At 38.8% G+C, this 26,878-nt stretch overlaps 1 protein-coding gene across 1 annotated transcript in view; it reads left to right on the top strand.

Annotated features, from left to right (window-relative positions):
• GC (gamma-glutamyl carboxylase) overlaps positions 1-26,878 on the top strand; it is a 127,020-nt gene that overhangs the window by 53,532 nt on the left and 46,610 nt on the right. Inside the window, exon 6 of the mRNA XM_067155133.2 lies at positions 26,646-26,813. Within this exon, the coding sequence (XP_067011234.2) occupies positions 26,646-26,813 (168 nt within the window). The remainder of the gene's footprint in view (positions 1-26,645; positions 26,814-26,878) is intronic.

The raw sequence follows: 26,878 nt of genomic DNA, 5'->3' as shown, positions 1-26,878 counted from the left end.
AGTGTATCTATATCTCAAAACTTTGAAAGTTTACAGATGTAAAAATTGGTATTTAGAATTTTCATTAAAAAAGAAAAATGCATTTTTTTGTTTTAGGAAAATCCCAATAGGAGGGGTGAAAAGGGGTGAAAAAAAGGGTTGAATGCCTTTAATGAGGATACTTAAATCTCAGAAACTGAAGATGTTGCAGACCTGAAAATTGGTGTTTGGGATCTCCTTTAAAAATAAAGAAACACTTTTTTGTTTTTGGAAAATCCCATTATTGGCGGGGGGGGGGGTGAAAAGGGGGTGAATTTTTAAAATGAGTGTATCTATATCTCAAAACTTTTAAAGTTTATAGGTAAAAATTCGTATTTAAAATCTCCTTTAAAAATAAAGAAACAAATTTTTTTGTTTTCGGAATATCCCAATAGGAAGGGTGAAAATGGGTTGAATGCCTTTAATGAGGCTACTTATATTTCAGAACCTGGAGATATTACAGACCTGAAAATTGGTATTAGGGATCTACTTTAAAAATAAAGAAACAGGTATTTTTTGTTTTTGGAAAATCCAAATAATGGGGGGTGAAAAGGGAGGTGAATTTTTAAAATGAGTGTATCTATATCTTAAAACTTTAAAAGTTTACAGGTGTAAAAATTGGTATTTAGAATCTCCTTTAAAAATAAATAAACATGTATTTTTTGTTTTTGGAAAATCCCAATAGGAGGGGTGAAAAAGGTGTTGAATCCCTTTAATGAGGATACTTATATCTCAGAAACTGAAGATATTACATACCTGAAAATTGGTATTTGGGATCTCCTTTAAAAATAAAGGAACACATATTTTTTTGTTTTCCGTAAATCCCAATAGGAGGGCTGTAAAAGGGTGAATAATGGGTTGAATGCCTTTAATGAGGATACATATATCTCAATGAAAACATTACAGAACTGAAAATCAGTATATGGGATCTCCTTTAAAAATAAAGAAGTTTTTTTTTTTTTTTTTTTTTTTTTAAATCCAATTAATGGCGGTTAAACAGGAGTGACAAATTGGGGTGAATTTTTTGAAGGACTATATCTACAGAGTATCTGAGAAACGTAAAATGTTACAGATGTAAAAAGTAGTATTTGGAATCTTCTGTAAATGTGAAAAAACATAGGTGATTTGCTTTTGGAAACTCCTCTTAAGGGGAACTAAAAAGGGGGTGAAATTTTAAAATGAGAATTTATACAGTATATCTCAAAAAACTTAACATGTTACAGAAGTGAAAAATGGTATTTTTTATATCTATTAAAAATAAAGGAACGTGTATTTTTAGTTTTCGGAAATACCACTTGGGTGGATCGGTGGGGGGTAAAAGTGACTGAAAATGGTGTTGAATTCTTTTAATTGGTCTACTGATATCTCAAAAATGAAGATGTTACCGACACAAAATTTGATATTATTGGAATCCGCTTTAAAAGTAAAGAAACACATATTCTCGGAAAATCCAATGAACGAGGGGGGGAGGGAGTGAAAGAATTGAAAAATTAATTGACTTAATTGTATGAGAATACTTACATCTAATAAAAACTAAAGTTGTTATAGATGTGAAAATTGGTATTTGGATCTCCTTTAAAAACAAAGAAAAACCTGTTTTTTGAGGGGGATGAATCATCTTGGGGGGCGGGAGTGAAAAGGAGTTGAATTCCTTTCATGAGGACACATAAATCAAAAACTGAAGAAGTTAGAGTCACGATAATTGGTATTCAGAAGATCCTTTACTATTAAAGAAACAAGTATTTTTGCCAGAAAATTCACTTTGGGAGGGAAGGAGTGTGAAAGGAAGTGAAATAAAGTGAATTATTTTTATGGGGATACTTATATCTCAAACTGAAGGTAATAGACATGAACATTGGTGTTTAGATTCTCCTTTAAACCTAAAGAAACACGCCTTCTTTTAATTCTTTTGGGGGAGGGGTAAATAAACTTAACGGCGGTGGGGTGTAAAAGGAGGTGAGACCAATTGATTTTACTGTTCATAATGTACTTATAAGGAGCCTCCGTTGCTCAGCCGGCAGCACGCCGGCCTCTCACAGCTGGGTTCCGTGGTTCAAATCCCGGTCACTCCTTGTGACATTCGTGCTGGACAAAACGGAGGCGGGACAGGTTTTTCTCCAGATACTCCGGTTTTCCCTGTCATCATTCATTCCAGCAACACTGTCCAATATAATTTCATTTCATTTGTCATTCATTAATCATTGCCCCAGAGGAGTGCGACAGGCTTTGGCAGCCGGCACAATTCCTATTGTCGCTGCTAGATGGGGGCTTTATTCATTCCATTCCTGACCCTGTCGAATAACTGGAAACAGGCTGTAGATTTTCAATGTACTTATTCTGATCATAAACCGATCATTTTAAATCTTAAACACATTTGAAATAAATGATAGGCATGAGATTTACCATCCAATTGTTTACCTCTATAATAAGGTCAATAATGCACGGAAGTACAGTATGTCATTTGTATCACTAGAAATCCCACACACTGCCTACGCGCGACAATGGTGCTGGTCACATTGTCAACAATGACAATGGCAGCAGATGTAATTTACTGCCAAGTAGCGGTCTTGCATCTTGCTGTGGGGTCCAGAACATCTATAATAATAATAATAATAATAATAATAATAATAATAATAATAATAATAATAATAATAATAATAATAACCTAAAACCAACTAATATCACCCACCCTAATTGTAATAATAATAATAATAATAATAATAATAATAATAATAACAGTAATGTTCTGGACCGTCATCAAATGTGCAGACCGCGCTGGAAACGGGTCCTGGATGGGTAATGACTAAGAATGCAGTCCAGCCGCGGGTTCAGTACCGCCAAGGCACCGAAGACGACACCACGCTGGATCTCCTGAAGGATTTTATCCATATTAAAAATGCTTATAGGAAAAGATGTCAAAGATTTAGGGACCCAACTGACCTGGTGGAATACCTAGACCTAGCCCGAGAAGTATAAAATTGATTACTGGACAGAAAGATTGAAAAATGGGAGGAAACTTGCCGTAATCTATTAGAAAACGAGTCAGATCGCGAATTTTGGCGGATTTTATATAAAACAATAAAGCATTCAATTATAAATTTCAGTAGCGAAGCACGGGTATCTTGCTAGTATATATATATATTAAAACATTGTACATACATAAAAAAATCATGTGAATATTAAGTACTGGATATACTAATTAAAAGAACGTTTCAGAAAGATATTAATTTCAAGAAGATATTGAGACCATAAAATAGGTAAGGTAAGGGTTATTCTGCCCGAAGGTAGGTCCAAACCTCCGCAGAGGTGTTCCTGAGCCGGAGTTTACGTGCGGTAGGGTGGTCAGTTCCTTTCCGCTCCTCCATTCCCTTACCCCCCCCACCAACAGCACATGGCAACCCATCCAACTCCTGACCACTCCCAATGTTGCTTAACTTTGGAGATGCCACGGGATCCGGTGTTTCAACACGGCTACGGCCGTAGATCATAAAGTGGTGGTAGCCAAATTAAGACTTGGTTAAATAACGAAGTTAATAGAAAAAAGTGAAAGAAAAATAAAGGAATGAAAGTTAAAAGAGAAAGAAATAAGGGAAAAGTTTCAAGAGTATCTGAAGAAAGAAATGCCCGAAGATGACATGAACAGTGCAGAAGAGGAATGGACATGTTTCAGGAATGGTTTTGTAAAGTGTGCAGTAAACACCTGTGGAAGACTATCAGGGAGGAAAAAGGAAAAGGAGACTCCTTGGTGGAACAGTAGGATAAAGGAAGCAGTTAAAGGGAAACAAATGGCTTGAAGGATGTGGACAGGCAGCAGTAGTACAGAGAATTGGCAGAAATATAAAGAAGTCAAAAAGGTATGTAAGAAAATAGTACAAGAAGAGAAACGGAAGAGCTGGGAAATATTCACAAAAACTTTATGGGAGGATATAAAGGGAAGTAAAAAGGTTTTGTGTGGTGAAGAATAGTTTAAGAAATAGGGAAGATACAAAATTTGTAAAAAACTGAAACAGGGCAGATATTGACTTAAAGAGATGATATACTAAAAAGATGGGAGAATACTTCTCACAATTACTAAATATTAAATACAGTGAACTGGTAGATGAAAAGAAGCAAGAAGAAACAATGGGGAAGAAGAAGAACAAGAAAAGGAGATATTGATGTTAGAAATAGAGGAAGCCGTACAAAAGATGAAGAGCGGTAAAGCAGCTGGAGTGGATGAGGTAACTACAGAAATGATAAAAGCAACAGGACCAGTAGGGCTACAGTGGCTGTATAGATTATTATTTAGAATAATCTGGGGGAAGAAGGTGATCCCAGAAGAGTGGGGAAAGGGTTTAATTACTGTATCCCGATGTTTAGAAAAGGTGATTAAAAAAAAGAATGTAATAACTACTGAGGGATCACCCTTATTACCCATGTAGCTAGGATCTTTAAGAGAGTATTGGAAGGAAGACTGAGGAGGAAGCTAGAAGGAGAAATGGAAGAAGAACAGTATGGTTTGAGGAAAGACAGATCAACGTTTGACCTGATCTTTACATTAAGACATATGATAGAGAAAAGATGGGAGTTAGGAAAGGCCATGGTGATGACATTTATTGATATTGAGAAAGCTTATGACAGTGTGCCCAGACAGTTGGTATGGGAAACATTAAGGAAAAAATAAGTTAACAGAGTGGAAGTGCAAATTATAAAAGCTTTGTGCAAAAATTGTGTTAGTAATGTGAAGAATAGTATAGGAAAAACAAAATAGTTTAAAAGTTGAAACTGGTCTCCAGCAGGGAAGTGTACTATCCCCCATACTATTCATCGTAGTCATGGATGAAATTCATAAGAATATTAAACAGAGATTGGGAAGACAGGCAACAAAAGCCATGTTGTTTGCAGATGATATAGTGATATGGGGTGAGGATGAAACGGAAGTGTAAAAACAAGTAGATTTATGGAATTAAGAAAAAGAAAAATTTGGAATGAAAGTAAGCACAGAGAAAAATAAAAATGTAGTGATGAGAAGGGGAAGGAAGAAAGGAAGGAAGGAAAGAAGGAAGGAAGAAAAGAAGAGGAAAGATAAAACTGAATGGGAAAATTCTGTAAGTGGTTAAAAGTTTCAAGTACTTGGAAGTGTGACCACAGAAGATGGAAAGATAACAGGAAATTTGGAAAAGAACACAACGGGCAAACAGCTTTACCAGAATGTAAGGAGTATTTTGTGGAATCAAGACGTCCGGAAGAAATGTAAGAAAGTATTATATTCAACCTGTTATGAACCCAAACTGACTCAAGCAGCTGAATCGTGGACTACAACAAAATGAGAGGAGAGTAGAATACAAGCAGCAGAGATGAAATTCCTAAGAGGAATTAAGGGCAAAACCAGAAAGGATAGATTTAGAAATGAAGAGATAAGGGAAAGAACAAGAATCTTGAAACTTCAAGACAGGATAAAAACAACAAAGCTAAAGTGGTACGGGCATATAATAAGAATGCGAGAAGAGAGAATGTCAAAAAAAAAATTTTCGTAGAAGTTAACAGGAAAGAGACCACGAGGAAGACCTTGAAAGAGATGGACATATTCAGTGTGGGAGTGCATAGAGAAGAGGGGAGGAAAACCAGAAGATGTACTTAAAAAAAGGAGAAGAGTGCTGGAGAGACAGGCAGCGATGGAGGTCCTTGATTTACAACTCGACCCAGGAAGCTGGAAATGGGAAATGAAGATGCTGAACATACTTCTGACATCCACTGATGCGATATTCCATTGTCGGGCTGTAGTAATGGTGAATAATTTTGCGTAGATTGTTGTTCTGGGTACAGGGAAAGATAAACACATGGTGCTGCAGGATCAGGTATTTTTGTTATGGTCTGTGGAGAGAAGTTTGATGCAATCATGAAGATAAGCTGGTTGAGAACATTTAAGAATATTATGCAAAAAGCAAAAGAGTATGAAGTCTTCAGTGCCCTTGCAAGTGAAACCACATAAATGTGTGTACGACGGTGTGAATTAATCAACGTAACGAAGCCCACAGATAAATCTCACACAAGCATTCTGAGCACACTGTAATTTCCTTCCCCATTCTACTCCTATAGCTCATTCCATGTTTAAAAAAACAGTACTGCTCTTATGGACCTACAAGGAGTGAACACACCCCCTCTTAGACACTCATAAATCCTCGTGATTAAGAAATATTAATTATGAAAGAAAGAAAATGGATGAGGCATGTTTTTGCCTGTAAGTTATTAAAAAAATTACTTAACATTCTCTATTTAATAAATACATTAGCAGGGAGGAAGGACATGATGGGAATAGCAATCGCTTTGTTGCCTTCCTTCATTTTCCTTCTGAGTTGCTCTGGTATGGTACATGTTACATGTAAACTGTTATGCTGTGGATCGCCGGCAACTTATAACTGCTGTACAGTTCATGAATATCAGAACACACACATAAAGAAATAGATCACTGTTGAAGAGAAGTCATCTATTTATTTATGTGTGTTCTAATATTCACATACTGTACAGCAATTATTACTGAAGATTTTGATGCTGTTGTGTGCAGCGATACATTAAGGCGTGACTTATACAGATACAGAAATTCGCAATGATGTTTATCTGTGCTTCGTTTTGTTATTTAGCTTATATTTCTTAAGCACATTTTATTTTTGCCACATTTTGACCACTCTTTCATAAGTGCATTTAATTGTTACCATTCTTTTCGTGGGGCGGTATGACGGCACAGTAGTATCCGGCGTTGCCTGGGCAAATTTATTAAATGCAATTAACTGCATCCCCCACCCTGAGCCTATAAAAATTATCTGTTGTCTATTTTCTCCTAGTTTGCTTTAATGCTGAGGTTTTGTATGTGCAGTAGTTTATCCATGTTGCTGTAAAAACCAAAATAAGCCCTCCCCCGACTCTACAACCCCTGTACCCTAGATTTCAAACAAATAATTTGCAATGTACTTTCTTCCTTCTTTTATTTTCAACTTAAGTACTGAGTTTCACCAATATATATGCTACGGTTTTCCCGTGATGCTGTTGAGCAGAGGCGTTTGATATGGCAACCTTGTCATAAGAGCAATACTGTTTTCTTAACATGAAATGAGCTTTAGGTTGTTGTAAACTATATTGCAATAATCAGAATGAGGTAATGCAAGTGTTCAAGAAGGATTTTCTTTAGTTTAAAAGGGAAGGTGAATTGAAATTTAGCAAGACATTGTAGTGTTCCATTTTTTTTTTTACATAGGTGTAGTTTGGGCAGACCAGGACAGATCTTCATCAAATATTATACCAAGATTCCTTATGTTTTCACTCTACTGTATAAGAATTCCATTTATGGACAACTGTGGTAATGCTGTTCGATTGAGTTTGCGAAGTAATTTAGCATAACCAATAATTATTGCATGGGATCTTGATGGGTTTAATTTTAATATGTGATTTTTGGCCCATATATCTATGGTCATCAAGTCTTCATTCAGGTGAAGTGTATCTGAATGTCGGTTTCTGGGTTTACTTTGTATATATCTGTAATTCATCTGCATTTAAGTGGTATCTACAGTGTTTTAATCCAGAAGTTATGCCATTTATACACAAAGAGAAAAATATGGGGCCCCAGTACAGATCCTTGTTGTATTCCCACATCAACCATACGCCAATTTGAATATTCATTGTTATTAAGTACACACTGCCGGCGGTTGGTGAGATAGGAACGGATCCACTGGAGTGCACTCACAGAGAAATTTAAATTATTTGGATATAAGTATCTCTCTGTCAACAACTTTACTGAAGTCCAATAATGCCAGAACCATCAGTTGTTTATTGTCCATAGCTTGCCTTTTGTCATCGGTAACGTGTGTTAATGCACTGCAAGTACTGTGTCTTGGTCTAAAACCAGACTGGTGGATATCAAAGTGATTGTGCTGAGTAAGATAGTTGGTAATCTGCTTATGAACTATGAATTCCAATGCTTTTGATAGTATACATAAGATGCTAACTGGTCAATAGTCACTGACGTCTTTTGCCAGTCTTATTTTCGGAAGCAGGTGAACTATGGCCATTTTCCATATTTCCAGATAAGTCCCCTGTTAAAGTGAATAATAAAAGATATTCACCAATGGATAAATGATGTAATGGAGAATTTTCATTAGCATTTCATAGCGTATATTATGTACGTTCCTAGTATCGGTCTTGATGAGTTTTATTGAGTCAATCACTTCTTGAGGTGTGATGTGGCTGAAGTAAAATTTATCCTTGTGGAGATTGTGTATTATCATGTGAATGAATTGTTTTCTCTTTCAAGACCATATTAATTCCTGTTGGTAAGGAAACAAAGTGGTCATTCAATTCATCCATGATAACAGTTAGTTCTTAGATTTCTGGTTACTGATGCCAAAATATTTCATAGATTTCCACATCATCACAGGACATATGGCTGGTTTAATCAAGTTATGGACATAACGTAGTCTAGCGCTTAAAATTTTGGAGGTAGTTTTATTGTATAGTGTTTTATGAGTCTGGTGGTTCACTTCCGTTGGGTAGTGTTTGTATCGTCTATGAGCAGTGTCTTGTTTAGCCATTAGGTTGCAAATTTCATCATCTAGCCACAGTTTCCGAGCTCTGGAACCCTTTCCCACGTGAACAGGGGCATGTCAGTTGTAGAGTTACTAGGTCATTAAATGTTGAAACCATTTCCTCTACATTATTGGCACGATTTATCTCCATCCACAGCACAGAAAACACATCTTCTTCTAATTTGTCTGAGTCATTTTGTCTGAGGTCCCTAAATAACATATTTTACTTTTGTTTTGGACTTTGTAATTGATAGGACAAGGGGCTGCCTAGCCGAGGCGGTAAAGGCGTGCTCGGTTCACCCGGAAGGACGTGGGTTCGATTCCCCGTCAGGAAGTCGAAAAATTTAAGAAACAAGATTTCCACTTCCGGAGGTGCACATGGCCCTGAGGTTCACTCAGCCTACACCAAAAATGAGTACCAGGTTAATTCCTGGGGGCAAAGGCGGCCGGGCTTAGAGCTAACCACTCTACCCCATCATGTGCCGAGGTTACGGATAGTGGAAGCCTTTACGTTCCACCCCTCCAAGGGCCTTCATGGCCTGTACGGAGATGACTTTGCTTTGCTTTACTTTTGCTTTTAAGTGATAGGACAAGTGGATTGTCATGTCCAGATAGTTCCATGACTGATGTTTGTCCATATTGCAGAACTTACTCCGAATTGTTTGTTATTATTAGATCAAGGAGAGTGTGACTGCAATTAGTGTTGTGGGTTGGTCCAAGGGTTAAAATTGTCATGTTTCTTGCTTCAAAAGTATTACAAAACTATTAAGTAGAAGCTGTAGTACTGTTTAATAAATTTTTGTTGAAATCTCCCACTATAATAATGTGTTCATAGTCAGGCTGAAGTTTTAGCATTTCAGTCTCGAGGTCGGTCAAGTATCCTACTTTCTCTAGACAAAGTTATCTCTACTAACGAAAACTCTGGTTTGCGTTCATACTGTGAAGGTGGCTAATTGTTTGAGGTCTGTGGCAACATAAGCAGCAGTCCTGCCCCGGGCCTTTTCCCTCACGGTCATTTCGTAGAAGGACGTACCCATCCATGTCAACAGCTGAGCTGGGACATTTGTTAGTCAACCACTTTTTGGACATAAGAATTGCACGGAATTGGCATGAAGAAAACAGGTTATGAATTTCATTACAATTACAAACGCTAAGTGCTCTTGGAAATTGTGCCTGAGAGAGGGCCTGGGTTTGCTCTAGCAGCTGTATGTGTGAAGGGAACAGCTAATGGAACAAGGAGGCAGAGAATGCACTTGAAAGGCTGCTGGACCTGTTGGACTACAATGTGTGTACAGATTGTTAAAGTGCATGTAGAAACAGAAACATGTGCCAGAAGACTGTGAAAAGGGAATAATAATACCAGCCTTTGAGAATGGGAATAAAAAAGTGTTTAACTATACAGGAGTCCTCTTATCACAAGTGGCAAAAATACTGGAAAGGAGAATGAGAAGAAAGGTACTGTAGAAGAGTTGCAAGAGGAAGTTGAGGATCTACAGTGGACCATGTGGCAATTAATGGAAAAGAATTGGGAATATGGAAAGGATATGGTCAAGACATTCATAGATCTAACAGAGGCATACGATAGTGTTCTCAGGAAGAAGGTTTGGGAAACCATGGTCAAAAAGAGACTGGGTACACAAACTGTAGAAATGATGCAACCAATGTACAACAACCGTATCAGCAACATACGGACTCCAGTTGGAAATACGGAATAGTTTAGAAATGAAACTGGACTAAGACAGGGGAGTGAGCTGTCACCTCTTTTGTTCCTAAGGGTTATGGACAAAATTGTAAAGGAGACAAAGGAAGAATATGGGAATGGGGAGATGAAGTTATTACTATTTGCAGACAATGTTGTGGTCTGGGATACAAATAGTAAAGAAGTACAAGAACTACTTGATGCACTGAACAAGAAAATTGAAAAGTCGTCATCATCATTTCCCATTATCCAGCTGTAGCCGGGTAGGGGCAAATATAGTTCCTCTCCACTTTCTTCGGTCTTTCCACCACTCCTCCTCCAACACTGTGTCCCAGTCCAAGTTTCATTCTCTAATACTACACTGGATTGTGTCCTTCCATCTCAATCGTGGTCTTCCATGGCCTCTCCTTCCTTGCATTTGCATTTCCATCACCTTTTCTGGCATTATTTCATCACTCATTCGCTTTATGTGCCCAAACCATCTTAATCAGCTCTTCTCTATTTTGTCATTCATTTCTTCCATGCCAATTTCTTCCTGTATTTTCTCATTTCTGTCCGCCTCTGTGGTGTAGTGGTTAGCGTGATTAGCTGCCACCCCCGGAGGCCCGGGTTCGATTCCCGGCTCTGCCACGAAATTTGAAAAGTGGTACGAGGGCTGGAACGGGGTCCACTCAGCCTCGGGAGGTCAACTGAGTAGAGGTGGGTTCGATTCCCATCTCAGCCATCCTGGAAGTGGTTTTCCGTGGTTTCCCACTTCTCCTCCATGCGAATGCCGGGATGGTACCTAACTTAAGGCCACGGCCGCTTCCTTCCCTCTTCCTTGCCTATCCCTTCCAATCTTCCCATCCCTCCACAAGGCCCCTGTTCAGCATAGCAGGTGAGGCCGCCTGGGCGAGGTACTGGTCATACTCCCCAGTTGTATCCCCCGACCAAGAGTCTGAAGCTCCAGGACACTGCCCTTGAGGCGGTAGAGGTGGGATCCCTCGCTAAGTCCGAGGGAAAAACCGAACCTGGAGGGTAAACAGATGATGATGATGATGATGATGATGATGATTTTCTCATTTTGTTTCTTCTACTCTTCTGTATCATACTCCTCAAGAACTTCATTATGGCTGCCTGTATTCAACTCTCATCCTTCTTTGTCATTGTCCAAGTTTCTGCTCCGTAAGTTGTTATGGGTACGTAATACATCTTGTACATAGGTTTCCTTTGCTTCCATTGGCACATCTTTGTCCCATAACATGTTTCTTACACTATGACAGAAACAGCTTCCAGCTCTTTTTTTTTCTTTTAGTTTCATGTGGCTATTTCTAGCTGGGTGCAGCACTTGTAAGGCAGACCCTCCGTTGAGGGCGAACGACATCTGCCATGTGTAGGTAACTGCGTGTTATTGTGGTGGAGGATAGTGTTGTGTGTGGTGTGTGAGTTGCAGGGATGTTGGGGACAGCACAAACACCCAACCCCCACGCCACTGGAATTAACCAATGAAGGTTAAAATCCCCGATCCGGCCGGGAATCGAACCTGGGACCCCCTGAACCGAAGGCCAGCATGCTGACCATTCAGCCAATGAGTCGGACAGCTTCCAGCTTGAATCCTCTTACCAATTTCAGCATCCAGTCGAGCATTCTCCATTAATTCACTCCCCAGGTATTTCAACGTCTCCACTACATGGTATGAAAATTAGTGCAGAGAAAAGCAAGACCATTGTAATGTCAAGAGAAGAAAAGGGCATTATGGAAATTGGTGGTCAAAACCATGAAATTACGGACAGTTTCAAATATCTAGGGAGTGAATTTATGCAGAAGACAAGGCTGAACATGGAGATTAGCAAGAGGGTGCAACAGGGCAATGCATTCTCTTAGAGTGTAAGAAAACTTGTCTGGAATAAGGAAGTACCAAGGATGTGTAAAGAGATAATGTACAAAATAATTAAGCATTCATATTGACTTACATGGCTGAGACCTGGACAATGACACGTAGGGAGGAGTAGAATTCAAGCCAGCAAAATGAAATACCTAAAATGTACAGTAGGAAAAACAAGGAAAGACAGTGAGAAACGAAGGTGTCAGAAAGGAATTCATAATAAAAAACATAAGTGAGAGAATTGATGGAATAAACTAAGATGTTTGGACATGTAAAAAGAACAGAGGGTAAAAGAATACCTAAACAGATGAGATGAAGTTTGAGAGAAAGAGAGTTGAGAGGGAGACCTGAAATAAGGCGGATCAATTCAGTAAATAGGAGTGCAAGAAGAAAAGGCTTGGATTGGGACAAAATGATGGAAGAGGAATGGTGGAAAGAGAGAGAAAGATGGAGAAGTGCAAATAATGCCCCGACCCTGCAGGAACTGGATAAGGGGAAAGGAGGAAGAAGATGAGGATGATTTACTTGTTCACTGCCACAACGACATTACCATATAAGAGGTAGGAACTGTAAGAGCCTGTTTTGCTGCCTATTTCAAATGTCTGTTTTGGCTGCCTACTTCTATTGTTTTTCTTGCCTAAAACTATGTAGAGTAACAAATGATGTTCATCATATACACTCTGATTATATATCATTCCTGATAAACTGGAAATCTAGGACAATGAGGATGGATAAACGAAGTTCTTCTGTATAAGCTAAAAGCAGATGGAAGATAGCCACATATGACTTGCGGATTTTAAATAAATAAATAGACATGATATAGGCTTTTGGTCTTATGCCGTGTCAAGAAAATAATGTGAAATTATTTACGTTTCGCAGAGAAACCTGTATCGTGTCTATAAGTACAGGCCATGAAAGCATCAGTGACAACAAAATAAATAAATGAATGAATAAATAAATAAATAATGAAGCAGATCCCTGGACTGTTCTGTTGTCATGAAGAACAATTCAAGATACATTCTGATTATTTTCTTTTTGATTACTGTTAGTATATTTTCCGTTTTCCATCTGCTTTGTTCATTGTTAAGTGGCAGTTTAAAATTGTTTTTAAAAAGTTGTTGTTTTATTTTTTCAATTTTTTTATTAGTGAATGCATGATTAGGTTGTCTATCAGCTTGCCTGCTTGTCTGTAGTATAAGAAGTATTATTTTTAAACTTTACATCAAAGGGCACATTGTGTTTTCATCAATAAGACAGATTATATTTAATTTTAGTTATTTCAGCTGATTATGTACCTGTGGTTAAAGTAATTGTATCTTGAGAAATTTCTAGCAAATAAGGTAAAGAATTTTTAGTGTTGATCGACTATGTAAAAAGGAATATGGTTGGTGTAATAGTAGGCTATAAAGCCAAGGTCATAACAGCATGCTTAAGTTCACCCAGAAAAACAGTTTGAATTCTTTGTTAAGTAGCTTAGAAATATAGAAACAAGACTTCTACATCTGGAGATTTGACAAGTGTAATAAAGGGTAAGAAACCTGTATAGTCGTGTGGTCTCCGGTATAGGTAAGAAACCAGACAAACGCCTTGGTTGCTGTGATGAATGACCTTTCAAAATGAAAGCTATCACTTCAACCATCTGGGTTTTACTTTAACTGTTAGGTAATATAGCTTAATAGATACAGAGTAATTGAAATGAAATTCTAAGGTCAGGAAAACCCTGCTACCGTATGTGACAGTACCTACGACTCTCTGGCCAAGGGTTGTGCGGCCAGTACCAAACCTGACAAACTAAGGGAGAACCAACGTCTAAGGGTGGAGGAGTTTTCACGTAGGAGGCTTGGTGAAGCCTTTGTGTAGGAAATGACACACAAATTCACCAAAATGCTGCTGCCTTCCAGATGTGGCAGGGGACTGCCAAAGGCTAAGGGAGATTGCCCCAACAGAAAATTCTCTACAGTGTTAGGCCTAGCAAGTCAGCTGAACAGAGTTGATGAGTTTGTTGCTTTCAAAACCAAAACACGCCTCGGATGTAAAAGTATTAAAATTACCAGACACAACAACAACTCTTCGTGCAACTCACAAACTTATGACGGCCAACAACCCGAAGCTCATCGAAGACCGACATTACACAGGAAGAAACAGCTCAGAATTGGAACCCTCACTATCCTCACCCTTACTGGTAAATGCAAAGAAATTGTAGACGTCATGGACAGGCGCACACTCGGGATTTTAGGGTTGAGTGAGACAAAATAGAAAGGTTCAGGAAAGAAAACCTTACAAAATGGCTATATATTGTACTGGAGTGGGAACCCTAATGAAGCTAGAAATTGAGTTGCTTTCATTCTCCACAAAGATGTTGATGTGCAGGCAGACATCAGTTATATGAGTGACAGAATCATTAAAATGAAATTGCATGTTGGCCAGGTATTCCATACCTTTCTCCAAGTATATACCCCACAGACAGGCTGCCCTGCAGATGAAAGAGATCAGTTCCTTGTAGATCTACAGAACCAAATAAAGGAAGACAACATCACAATTATGGGAGACCTGAATGTCCAAGTTGGGGCAGATAAGCAAGGCTGCAAAGACATCATAGGCCCTCATGGCTGTGCACAGAATAACCTGAGCATACAAAACTCTCGATTTCAGAAGAGAGACAGCCACAAAATCAGACGCTACAGTTGGGATGGGAAGAAGAGGACAGTGATAGACTGTGTTGTAATAAACTCGATCTGACTCCATAGATTCAATATATTTACTGGTTAAACTCAATAACAGCACATAATCGTGATAGACTTAGACAACAACACTAATTCTCTTCACTGGTCCAAGAGTCGTCATGGTACACATCCAAAAACAAATGAGAGTAAAAATACTACACAATTCAAAACAGTTTAAATTCTCAACATTTCTCCCACCCTGAAATTGTGGGAATAATTTCAGTCACTTTTATATCACAAATAACTTATACCTGTGAATATCACAGGACCCTTTCTTCAGCACAGTTCCGTAGTCTATAACTTAAGTGGAGTATTTTGGATTGGGGACCACTCTGCGACCACTACGGGTTCTGTACCCATGGGGAATGTTATCAGGTGAAGAGGCTTTGGAAACTAAGGGGTCCTCACGATTGTCCATCTCCAGAGGGTACAGTCGTTCAATAGGTCTTATCAGTGTTCCATCTTTCAGTCTTAACTTGGCTACCCGAGATACACCGTCCTTGCCAGGAAAGAGAGACACTATTCTTGCTAGTGGCCACTCCACTCTCTTTTGTTGCTCGCAACCAACCAGAACCACATCACCTTCCTTCAAAGTCGATGTTCCTTTCCTTTGACACGCTGGATCAGCTGGGACAGATATTCCTTTCTAAAGCATTGTTTTAGTTCTTGCATCAGGTGTTGTCGGTAGCGCAGGCGTGTCTGGAACTTCTCATTCTCGAGATGATCAATATCTTGCACAAAACCCTCTCCAACATCGTTAAGAAACATTGATGGTGTCAAAGGATTTAAATCCTCAGGATCCTCTGATATATAAGTCAGTAGGCGTCCATTAATAACGGCCTCTACATCACAAAGCGAAGTCAGTAATTCTTCATAAGTGAGTACAGACCTTCCGAGCATTCGTCTCAACAATTCTTTAATGGAACGGACCAGACGTTCCCACCATCCTCCCCACCAACTTGCAGTAGGGGGATTGAACTTCCACTCTATTTCTTGAAACCTAGATTGTTGCTGAAGTTCTTGGAGATCTAGGCCTTTTAATGCATTGGAAGCCCCAACAAAATTAGTACCATTGTCAGAATAGATAATGGATGGACGGCCCCTTCTAGCGATAAATCTTCTCAATGAAAGAATGAAAGCTTCGGTACTTAATGACGAAACTAGTTCCAAATGGACTGCCCGGAAGACGGCACAGGTGTAGAGAACAACCCATACCTTAGAATTATCTCTCAGAATTAATGGTCCTGCCATGTTCAAAAACATTGGCATCCTTTACTCGATCATTAGGTAGAGGGGCAGACTCTGTTTCAGCATTCTTTACTTTATGACGTTTACACTGCAGACAACTTGCTATCACTTTCTTTACAGTCCTCCTAGTTTGCACTATCCAATACCTTTTCCTCAAATAAACCATTAAAAACTGCAAACCGGCATGACAGTGTTGCTCCATAATCAGTGCCTCAACTATTTTATGTTCCTTAGGTAGCAACAATGGGTATCTGAAGTTCATTAGATCCTCTCTCATCACAATCTTGGTCTTCACTCGGATGAGACCTTCCTCGTCTCTGACAACATTTATCCCATTGATGTTATCACCTTCAGCTGGGAATGAATCTGATAGATTACCTTTGATGACAATCAGCTCTGCTGTCTTTATTTCTGAAAAGTGTAGGGGACCTGTGTGGCAGTTAATCTTCCTTGCATTACTACAAAATCTAAGAATCGCCGGGCTGAGTGGCTCAGACGGTTAAGGCGCTGGCCTTCTAACCCCAACTTGGCAGGTTCGATCCTGGCTCAGTCCGGTGGTATTTGAAGGTGCTCAAATACGACAGCCCCGTGTCGGTAGATTTACTGGCACGTAAAAGAACTCCTGCGGGACTAAATTCCGGCACCTCGGCGTCTCCGAAGACCTTAAAAAGTAGTTAGTGGGACGTAAAACAAATAACATTATTATTATTATTAAATCTAAGAATCCATGCCATAACCCTAACTCGTTGAGAAAAACTCAAATTTCTTGTCAGTTCTAGACTTAGCATTGTCATAGTGCAGTCCAACTTCTTCCTTTCTGCTAGGATTGTGGTTTCATCCTCATTGTCTTCCAGCTGATTAAATGGCCACTCTTCTTCTGGTCATTTTAACCATTCTGGACCTTTCCACCACCACGATTCCTTCAGCTGGGTCGGATAACATCCTTTTGATATGAGATCAGCCGGATTGTGTATTCCTGGAATATGTTTCCAGTCCTCTGGACTTGTTAAACTCCTGATCTCTTTTACTCTGTTGCCAACAAATGTAGCCCATGGTTCATCTCTTCTTATCCAGGCTAATGCAGTTGAAGAATCACTCCAGAAATATTCTTTCACATTTTGTAGATGTAGAGCAGACTTAACTGTTGATGCGAGTCTACTTCCAACTAGGCAGCCTAATAATTCCAGCCTGGGAATAGTGATGGTCTTTAGTGGGGCTACCCTGGCTTTAGCTAACAGCAGCTGCACTGAAACTTCCTGGTCACTTTCAGTTCGTAAAAAGATCACAGCAGCATAAGCATGTTGGCTAGCATCTACGAAGGTATGAAGCAACCATCGATTCCTTTCCTTCACACCGCCCATGATTAATCGAGGAACTTCCACTTCCCTTAAGCAGTTTATTTCCTGATAGTGCTTACGAAATTCATTAGCAATACTCTCAGGTAATGGTGTGTCCCACTTCTGTTTGACCTTCTTGGTTTCATTTTCTATGCACCATGCCTTCTGCAACAACAGCTTGAATGGGAGAAGTGGTGGAGTGAGAATTCCAATGATATAAAAAATCTTGTGTATTAAGGAAAGTAAGATTCTCTTCGTCAGTACTTCTGGGAGAGCTAAAATCTTTGTATTAAATTCAACACTCAGTGTGTCCGATCTTCTGTTCCACTGTAGTCCGAGAACCTTTGTGTTGTATCTCTTCTCAGTTTCACTGTCCTCCATCGCTGTGATTCCTTCTGTTGAATATTCCCAATTCCTAAGTTCCATTTTTGCATCATTCAGCAGTTTAACGCTCTCAGTTTGAAATGTATCAAATTCTTCCTTCAAAGCCACCGATGTCACACATTTGTCGACATACATCGACTCCATCAATTTATGTGCTGTTGATTTGTCTTCCTTACGTCCGTTGGTAATATGGTGTTCTATTACAGCACCTAGTATAAATGGACAGCAGGTAGTTCCAAAAACCACTCACGAGTGTCTGTAAACATTGATTTTCTTCATATCGCAATTCTCCCTCCATAGGAAATGCAGGAAATCACGATCTTCTGTCGCAACCTCAATCATTTGGAAGGCTTTTCGGATGTCTGAAGTAACTCCAATCACGTTCTCCCGAAATCTGAGGAGTACCTCTGGAATTAACTGAACATGACTGGGCCCTTTCTCTAGACAGTCATTCAGTGAAACACCTTCTTCTGTCTTGCAGGATGTGTCAAAGACTGGACGAACAGGAGTTGTCAAGCTTGTTAATTTAATTACTGGCCAATGAGGGAGATAATGACAGTATCTTTCCAATTCTTCATTTGGTACCTCTTCTATGAATCCTTCTTTCTTCCACTCAGTAAAAATCTGATCGTAACTGGTGAATTAGGTTTGCCTTCATTAGCTTGTCAGTTGTAGATTCAAGTCTCTTCTCTGCACTATGCTTATTGCAACCGATCTCGGGGTGATCTTTTCTCCATCGGAAGTTTATTATATAGCGACCACTGCCATCTCTTTTCAAAGTGCTAAGGAGATTCTGTTTGACCTCTTCAGTCGTTTTGTCTTCTACCTGATCACAGATACCAATAGTCTCCAGGTTCCAGAGCTCAGATATGGTTCGCATATCATCACAAGCCATTGAGATGGTGAGGTTACTCAGATTAACATCAACAGATTGGTCTTGCCTCTCACCAGCCAAAGTCCATCCGAGTTTTGTTTCCACGGCTAGGAGTCTATTCTTCAATTGAACTGCCTTTCCTGTGAGAATCTTGGCGTATGCATCCATTCCTATGAGGAGCTCAATCTCAGGAAAATCATCATCCAGGTCACTGATCCATATCCTCTTCATTTTCAACTCTTGCAACAAGTCCGAAGATCTTGACACTTGTGGAATCGACTGACAAATTCTAGGATGATCCCGTAACTCTATTTCACAATTGAATTGTCCATCATTTCTTCCTATGTTGATTTTGTATCTTTTGTGTTTAATGCTAGAAGTTTGATCTCCACCAAACAAAACATGGGTTACTATTTCTTCTGCACAAGGTTCTAGCCTCAACTCTTTAACTGTACTCTGAAGGAGGTAATTTCGTTGTGAGCCACAGTCTAAGAATGCTCGTACTGTTTTCTGTTTACCAGTCCCTTGTAATTTGACCATCAGTGTTTGTAGAACAACTTGATTTATACAAGTATGGTTAGCTAGGTCAGATGTAACTTGAGATGACTGCGTTTCCTTCTCAGTCTTAGATTCTCTCTTCTCAGCTCATGATAAATCAGGACACATAACAGTAATGTGCTTATTTCCACAAAGTAAGCAGTGAACGGAAGACTTGCAGTTCTTAGCTAAGTGGTTAGGTTTTGTACACAAATAGCAACAACCTTTTTCTTTCATTTTTGATCTCCGGTCTTCTATACTCATCTTCCTAGTAAAAGAACATTTATCACTTTCATGAGATTTACTACAGAAAATGCATGACACTGAAGAACTGTTGTTGTAAAGGGCGGCAACAGTAGGAACGGGTCTATCTACAGGGTCTTTATTATGTTTCTTCTCCGTCCTGGTAGAACCTAACCTCTTCTCATTCTTACTTTCCACAGCCAAATTACTAAATCCTGCTTGAGCTAATAGAATCTGCTGCTCGTTTTGGACTTCAGTACGTAGAAATTCCATGAGGCACTCAAGTCGAGACCCAATTTCTCCATTTGTACTTCTTTCTTGTTTCGAGAACCGACTTCTTTGCCAGGCTCGTAATGCCTCTTCTGGGAGGCTAGATTTGACTAATGGAAAGAGCCTTGTACTTGGGTCTGCAGATGCTAGATTCAAACTACTGAGGGATCGAAGGTGAGACTCTAGCTTGGTTAACAAGGTGGGTAATGGAAGCTTGTACTCTTGTGTCGCATTTGAAATCACTAACTTCAGTAATTCCCTGACATACACTTGTAATAGAAGATCCGCTCTTCCAACCGTTCTTGTAGAGTTTGAATGACCTTCGGGTAATTTTCTGACGTCTGTGGATAACTAAGCACAATTTCATGAGGTTCAGTTCCTATTTCCATAACTTGTAATAAATACTGAAATTTGTTACTATCATGCAGACTATCATCTTCATAAAACTTCCTAACTTGCGACCAAAAACTTAACCACTCACGTAAATCACCATTAAATTTCTTAATTTCAATCTTAGGAAGTTTATAAGTTCTCCTCCTATCCTGACTATGACATGATGCCTTTTCATGTGCCTCACTTAAAGAACTGTCTGATCTACGGTGCGTCAAAACGTTATTCACCTGTACACGTATAACCTCAAATTCGTCATTATACTTCTCGGAAGTTTCTTTTTCTGATATAATTACTGTCGTATCATCACTGCTATCTAAAAGTGCATCCATTATTTTGCTGTCTAATTCATGAAGCTCCAACATTAATGCCTCTAAACGACTGAAATTTGAAGTAAGTGCATCATTAAAATCGGGAGACATACCTGTTGCGAGGATTCCCTTTATGTCGTTTATCTTCTTTGTGAAGCATTTTCTCACAGCTATCCTACCTTTCTTCAGTTTCTCCATATTTATTCCTTCTCGACTTGGAAGAAATAGTAACTCGGGACCATGTGCTGTTGTACTTCAAATTCCTTCTTTTCTAGGACAGGAATAAACTCACAGCATCCATCACGTCGGGGGTCACCACTATGTTGTAATAAACTCGATCTGACTCCATAGATTCAATATATTTACTGTTTAAACAACACATAATCGTGATAGATTATAGACTTAGACAACAACACTAATTCTCTTCACTGGTCCAAGAGTCGCCATGATACACAACCAAAAACAAATGAGAGTAAAAATACTACACAATTCAAAACAGTTTAAATTCTCAACAGACTATATGATGTTAAGGTTATTTCAAGTAAAAGTCTTGATGGTGACCACTGACTTTTGGTTGCGCACATGGGAAACGTCCATCTGAAGAATGTCAAGCGCAAGAAAATACCAAAAAGTAAAGACCTGGTTGATACGAGAAGATGGAAAGAAAGAAGAATACCAAAGAAAGATCTCAACCAAATTACCAAAAAATGAAAATGTAGAAGAAGAGTGGCTGTCATTCAAGAAACCCTGGTTTCAGAAGGCGAATTACTATGTCTAATGACAAGTGCAATTTGCAAGGAGAAAGAAACACCATGGTGGAATGAGAGCGTAAAAACTGCTGTGAAAGAAAGAAATGCAGCAGAGAAGAGACTACATAATGAGAAACAGAAATTGGTCCACCAAGAAGGTGAACTTCAGTACATGGCACAGGAGTATCGGAACAAGAAACTATTTGTGAAGCAACTGATTAAAGAAAAGGAAAAGTGCTGGGATGAGTTCACTACCAGGCTAACAGAAGACTGTGAAACTAATAGGAAGTTGCTTTATAAAGTAGTCAAGAAGAAAAGTACTGTAGTGAGCATGGCAATATCCTTGCACTGGAAACAGATGATGAGAACCTGGTGAAGTCAGATCAAGGCATCAGAAAAGAAATGAAGAACCACTGTACTTCAATACTTTGTTAAATGGAGAAAGTCTTCAAAATTATATCACTGAAGACTGCAGTTTAAATGCAAGATGGAGAACAACACCAGCTAACGTGGCTAGAAGTGGAGTCTCAGATGAAGAACATGAGAAATAGTAAGTCCCCAGGGTTTGATGACCTCACTGCTGACATGATAAAGGCAGCTGCAGCATTACAGCATACACTGGCTGTATAGAGTACTCTCTGTCATCTGGAAAGAGAACAGGATACCAGAGGACTGGACGAAAGGTATCATTATACCCCTGTATTAAAAGGGAGACAGGAAGAAATGTGGAAATCGTAAGGGTATCACTCTACTTTCTCACTCACTTGAACTTCTGGAGAAGATAATTGAAAGAATAATCAGGAATATAGTTGAACCATTATTGGAGAAGGAGCAGCAGGGTTTCAGGAAGAACAGAAGCACTACAGACCTGATATTTGCCATCAGAATGCTAACAGAGAAGTAATGGGAATATAGCAAGAACTTCATCATCATCATTATCTAAAGGCTTCGCCTTGTCGCTGCAACCATTGATCTCTTCTCTCTATGATCCTTTTCATCTCTCCATAACCTTGGCATCTCATCATCTCAACTACCTCTTCAATGATCTTCTTCCGTGGTTTCCCTCTGCCTTTCTTTCCCATCACCTTGTCTTCGAACAAGTTCTTTATGAAGTTATTATGCCGGAGAATGTGACCAAAAAGTGACGCTTTTCTCCTTTTTATCGTTGTTATTAAATGTCTCTGGGTGTTTATTTCTCTAAGCACAGCTTCATTAGTTTTCTTCTCAATCCAGCTAGTTCATGTCATCTTCCTCCATAGCCACATTTCCACTGCCTCTAGTCGTTTCACGTCCTCCTTCAAGAGAGTCCATCCTTCACAGCCGTATAACAGTACACTCCAAATGAACGTTTTGATAAATAATTTCTTTTGTTCAGTATTTAAGGATTTAGTGATGGTTTTTATGGACATCGAGAAGGCCTATGACAGTGTGCCTAGGGAGATCATCTGGTAATGTCTAGAAGGTATAGGTGTGCCAAACTTCCTGATCAATAAAGTAAAGATGGTCTATTAAAAGAGCTTAAACTGTGTCCAAGCAGGGGATGGAAGATCAGATTGGTTTGATACCAAAAGGGGAGTCCAACAGGGAAGTGCCTTGTCACCACTCCTGTTCATCATTGTTATGTATCGGATCATAAAGTCCATCAAAGAACATTGCAGAGAGCCTAACACTCTAATATTTTCAGATCATGTTCTGATCGGGGGAGAAACTGAAGCAGAAATACAGGAGAAACTAAATCTTTGGAACAGCAAGTTTAAAGAATATGGACTAAATATCGGTAAAACAAAAACTGTTGAAATGACTATCGTTAAGCAAGGCACAGATTCAAACATTTTCCTGGAGGGAACTCTATTAAAGTCTGTTTCTAACTTCAAATACCTTGGAAGTATCATTTCAAAAGATAACACAGTAAACCAAGAAATACTTAATAGGACTCAGAAAGCTTCTCAATTTTATTTTCAAATGAGAAATCTACTCTGGGATGATAAAATACCCCAGAAAGTAAATTGACCATGTTTTATACCTACTTCATTCCAGTTCTCACCTATGGACTTGAAACATGTACCCTGCATAACAAGGCAAATAGTAAAATCCAGTCAGCAGAAATGAAATTCATCAGAACAATGAACCAAAAGACCAGGAAGGACAAGATTAGAAATGAAGCAAACAGGAAGGAGGGTGGTATCAAAATACGTTACTGAGTTTTTAGGGAAAATGCAGGCTATAGTTGGGGACAAAACATGACGGCGTCAGTTCCTAGAAGCGAGCTGGAAGCCACTAGTCAATCACAACCTGCACCCTGCTGAGTTAACGAGTTCTAAGCGATCCTTGTTTGTTTTGGAGAGGCTGCCAAACCACTTTCTTCTTCACTCTCTGTAGTATTTACCCTTTCTTCGTGTAGAGTGCAGTAGCCGATTTGGCAACTCTGGATGAAGTAGAGGTAGTAAATCCTATAAGTCACTAATAGACACTGAGTTGCCACTGGAAAGTAGTGGTGTGAGGCGAGGTCGTCATGATTTGTCCCCAACTATACAATGGTTTGGACATGTTATAAGGATGGATGGAACAAGAACAGTAAGGAATTACTTTTACAGAGAAGTGAAAAGGGAGAGGCCAGTAGGGAGACCAAAGAATAGATGGATAGACACAGTGAAATTGGAGGTCAGCAAGAGGAATGCTAAGTGGGAGGACATAGAGGAACAGAAATTATACTTTGACAGGAAGAAGTGGCAAGCTCTTATACATCACACCCAGGAAACTGGAGCTGGAAAATGATGATGATGAGTAAGATATTAAAATCTCTCTTAATAGAATGCACATGTGTTAGCACAATAATTGTACCATTCTTTTATGTGTGTATGCCAGGAGATCAGTAGATAAGATACTCTGGCAGCCACATGCTAACATTTAGTTCAGTACTGGAAAACCTGGATCAGTTGTAACAGGTTTCGAACCAGCCATGGCCAATCCAGTTCATTCCCTTATAAGTGGGGTGTACAGTCTTCCCCTCCCTATGACTGTAGTGAACTTAAACAATCCATCCACCATAATGTCCAAAAGTGTTCACAGAAGGCATTTCCTGCATCTGCCTATGACTTTGTCAGTGTCTTAACACTTGTTATAAAGTGTCACTTGTGACTTTTCACTTTTAGAGTTGTTAATATTGTTTAGTTTTTGTTTTATAAATTTGTATAACCATAAGCTAAATAAATAAATAAAATAATAAATTGTACCATTTAAATATTATTCAAATGGAACCTACTGTATTCAGCACAATGATTAACAAATATTTTGATAATAATTATTCTTTAGCTGGCTTAACTACATGATAATTGGCTACTTTATAAATGAGACGTAAGTTATAATTATGTTGCCTACATTGTACTGAAAACAAGATGGAACCATGAGAAGGGAAATAATATTGAATGTTTGCTCAATTTTGAAATGCCAGTGTAATAGAAGTACCGATATGTGTATGTCTTATCCATTTTGTAGCTCGGCTTTCAGATACACTACAACGAGAATGAGCAATGTCTGTCCCTCCATTCTGCTAACAGCGGAATGACTAATGAAAACCTAAATTGAAATATGATTATATTTTTCACGGATAATGTAACTTAAACATTTATGACAGCTGTGCTCTCTAAAAGCATAATATCATTAAATTAGTTCACTATTTCTTGACAGACCATTGCATCAAGTGAAAAGTTATTAACCACAGTAAGATGGAGACATTTTCACTGTAAGTTGTAAAAATGCTCTCACCTATGTCCCAAACATATTGTAACATCAGAGTTGCCATTTTAAGAAAGTTTGCATCAAGATTTTACATTTGACTGACTGAAGATGTTCCTTTGTTCTAAGAAATACTGTATGCGGCAAAACAAGTGACACTGAAATCTAACTTAATTGTGTTGGTACAGTACATGTACAAAATGTGAACCATCACATGTTTCACATTGTACATAACGTTTCTAAGATTATTATTATTATTATTAATAATAATAATAGCATTTGGCCTCCGGAGAGGCCTAGTGTAGGTCTTTTGAATTGATGCCGTATACGCAACCTGCTTTTCTGTGAGGATGGGCCCCTATCTAATTGAATTCTAATTATGAAGACAGTACAAACATCCAACCCCCGAGCCAGAGGAATTAACCAATGAAAGTTAAAAGACCCGACCCAGCCGGTAATCGAAGCCGGGGCCCCTTGGACCTAACGCCAGCACACTAACCATTCAGCCATGGAGCTGGACTGAAGATTAATGAACATGTTGATGAACAAAGGTTGCTGTAAGGATACAAAAAATAATGTTATCTTCTTGCGTAATTTGGGGATTCTTTCAACAGGCTCCGTATGTAGGCATCTGGGACCATGAGATCCAGGGAGCTGGAAGGGTACAAGAACAGAGTTCCATGAGAAATTAGGCCACCTCTGAAGTAATTTACTTATTCAGGTCAAATATTCAAGTTCCCCATGGAAATCAAATTGTATATCATAATCTCCAAAGTGTCTTTGAAGAAGGGTTAGTGACTCCCCTGCTGTAGCTCCATCTTGCAGCCCTTTGTCGTTGGAGGGATAAGTTTCTGGCGTGACAGAAAAACTGCACAAATCTTTCACAAATGAGATTATAATGTTGTCTCTGTAGACTACCTGGTCCACTATTTTTTGGATTCTGTGCAGCATCCTCGATGAAATAAAGGCCCAGTATTCCATAACCAGACACGGTGCACCAAATCGTAACCTGCGCACTGTGTAATGGTATCTGCATAACATCATCAGGCTGTTTAAACCCTAAAAAATTAGTTGTTTGTCATTTGATGTAGCCATATTTCATCTGAAAACCATATGTTGCAGAAGAAATCTGGATCCTCATACATTGTGGACAACACACACAGATGTAATACTGTAATTGGGCTTGCTTAACCTTTTCTGTTAGATGATGAGCTACTTGAATGTCGTATGCAAATCCACCAGGCTCTTTTAACATCCGCCAAACAGACCTATCGCTGAAACAGAGTTTCAAGCGATGTTCGTTGTAAACTACACTTTGAAGACTGTAATATCTGTTGGTGAAATCATCCATGATTGTTGTTTGTGGTGACGGTTCATGGGTGCTCTGTTGTTCCCTATCATTAACATAAGACATCATGTTCCATGATAAACACCTTCTCCACAATACTAATTTTACAATATGACAAATTATTATATAAATAAATAAAAAAAATACTTCATTACTAGGGAAACGTGGTCAGCAGATGAGCAATAATAACAGTGTCATTTGTTTTTCCACATACCATACATATTACCAGTTTCTGACTGATCACTGTACCTCTTATATCACTTTATTAAAGTTATTGAAGTATTGAATTAACTAATATTAGGATTAATGTCACTGAATTACAACTATTGCTCCATATCTAACATATTTTTCTACATTCAGGAATGTTTGCATATGTCTGCTTGGTGACACTGCCACTTTTCAGCCATGTAGATTGGCCAAGAAAACTGTTGGCTAAGATTTTGATGAAAGAAGTTGAGTATCCTGTATTTGTTAAGAATGAGAGCTGTATCTACAAACCAGCAATATCTTCTATGGGTAAAGATAATGGTAAGATTGAAGTATTTATTGGGCTCTAAAATATGTTAATAAATAATTAAATATGAGTATTTTAA

The sequence above is a fragment of the Anabrus simplex genome, chromosome 1 (assembly GCF_040414725.1).
Source record: "Anabrus simplex isolate iqAnaSimp1 chromosome 1, ASM4041472v1, whole genome shotgun sequence".
Taxonomy (NCBI): Eukaryota; Metazoa; Arthropoda; class Insecta; order Orthoptera; family Tettigoniidae; genus Anabrus; species Anabrus simplex.
Note: the sequence above shows the minus strand (reverse complement) of the source record. Positions and strands in the feature narration are given on the sequence as shown.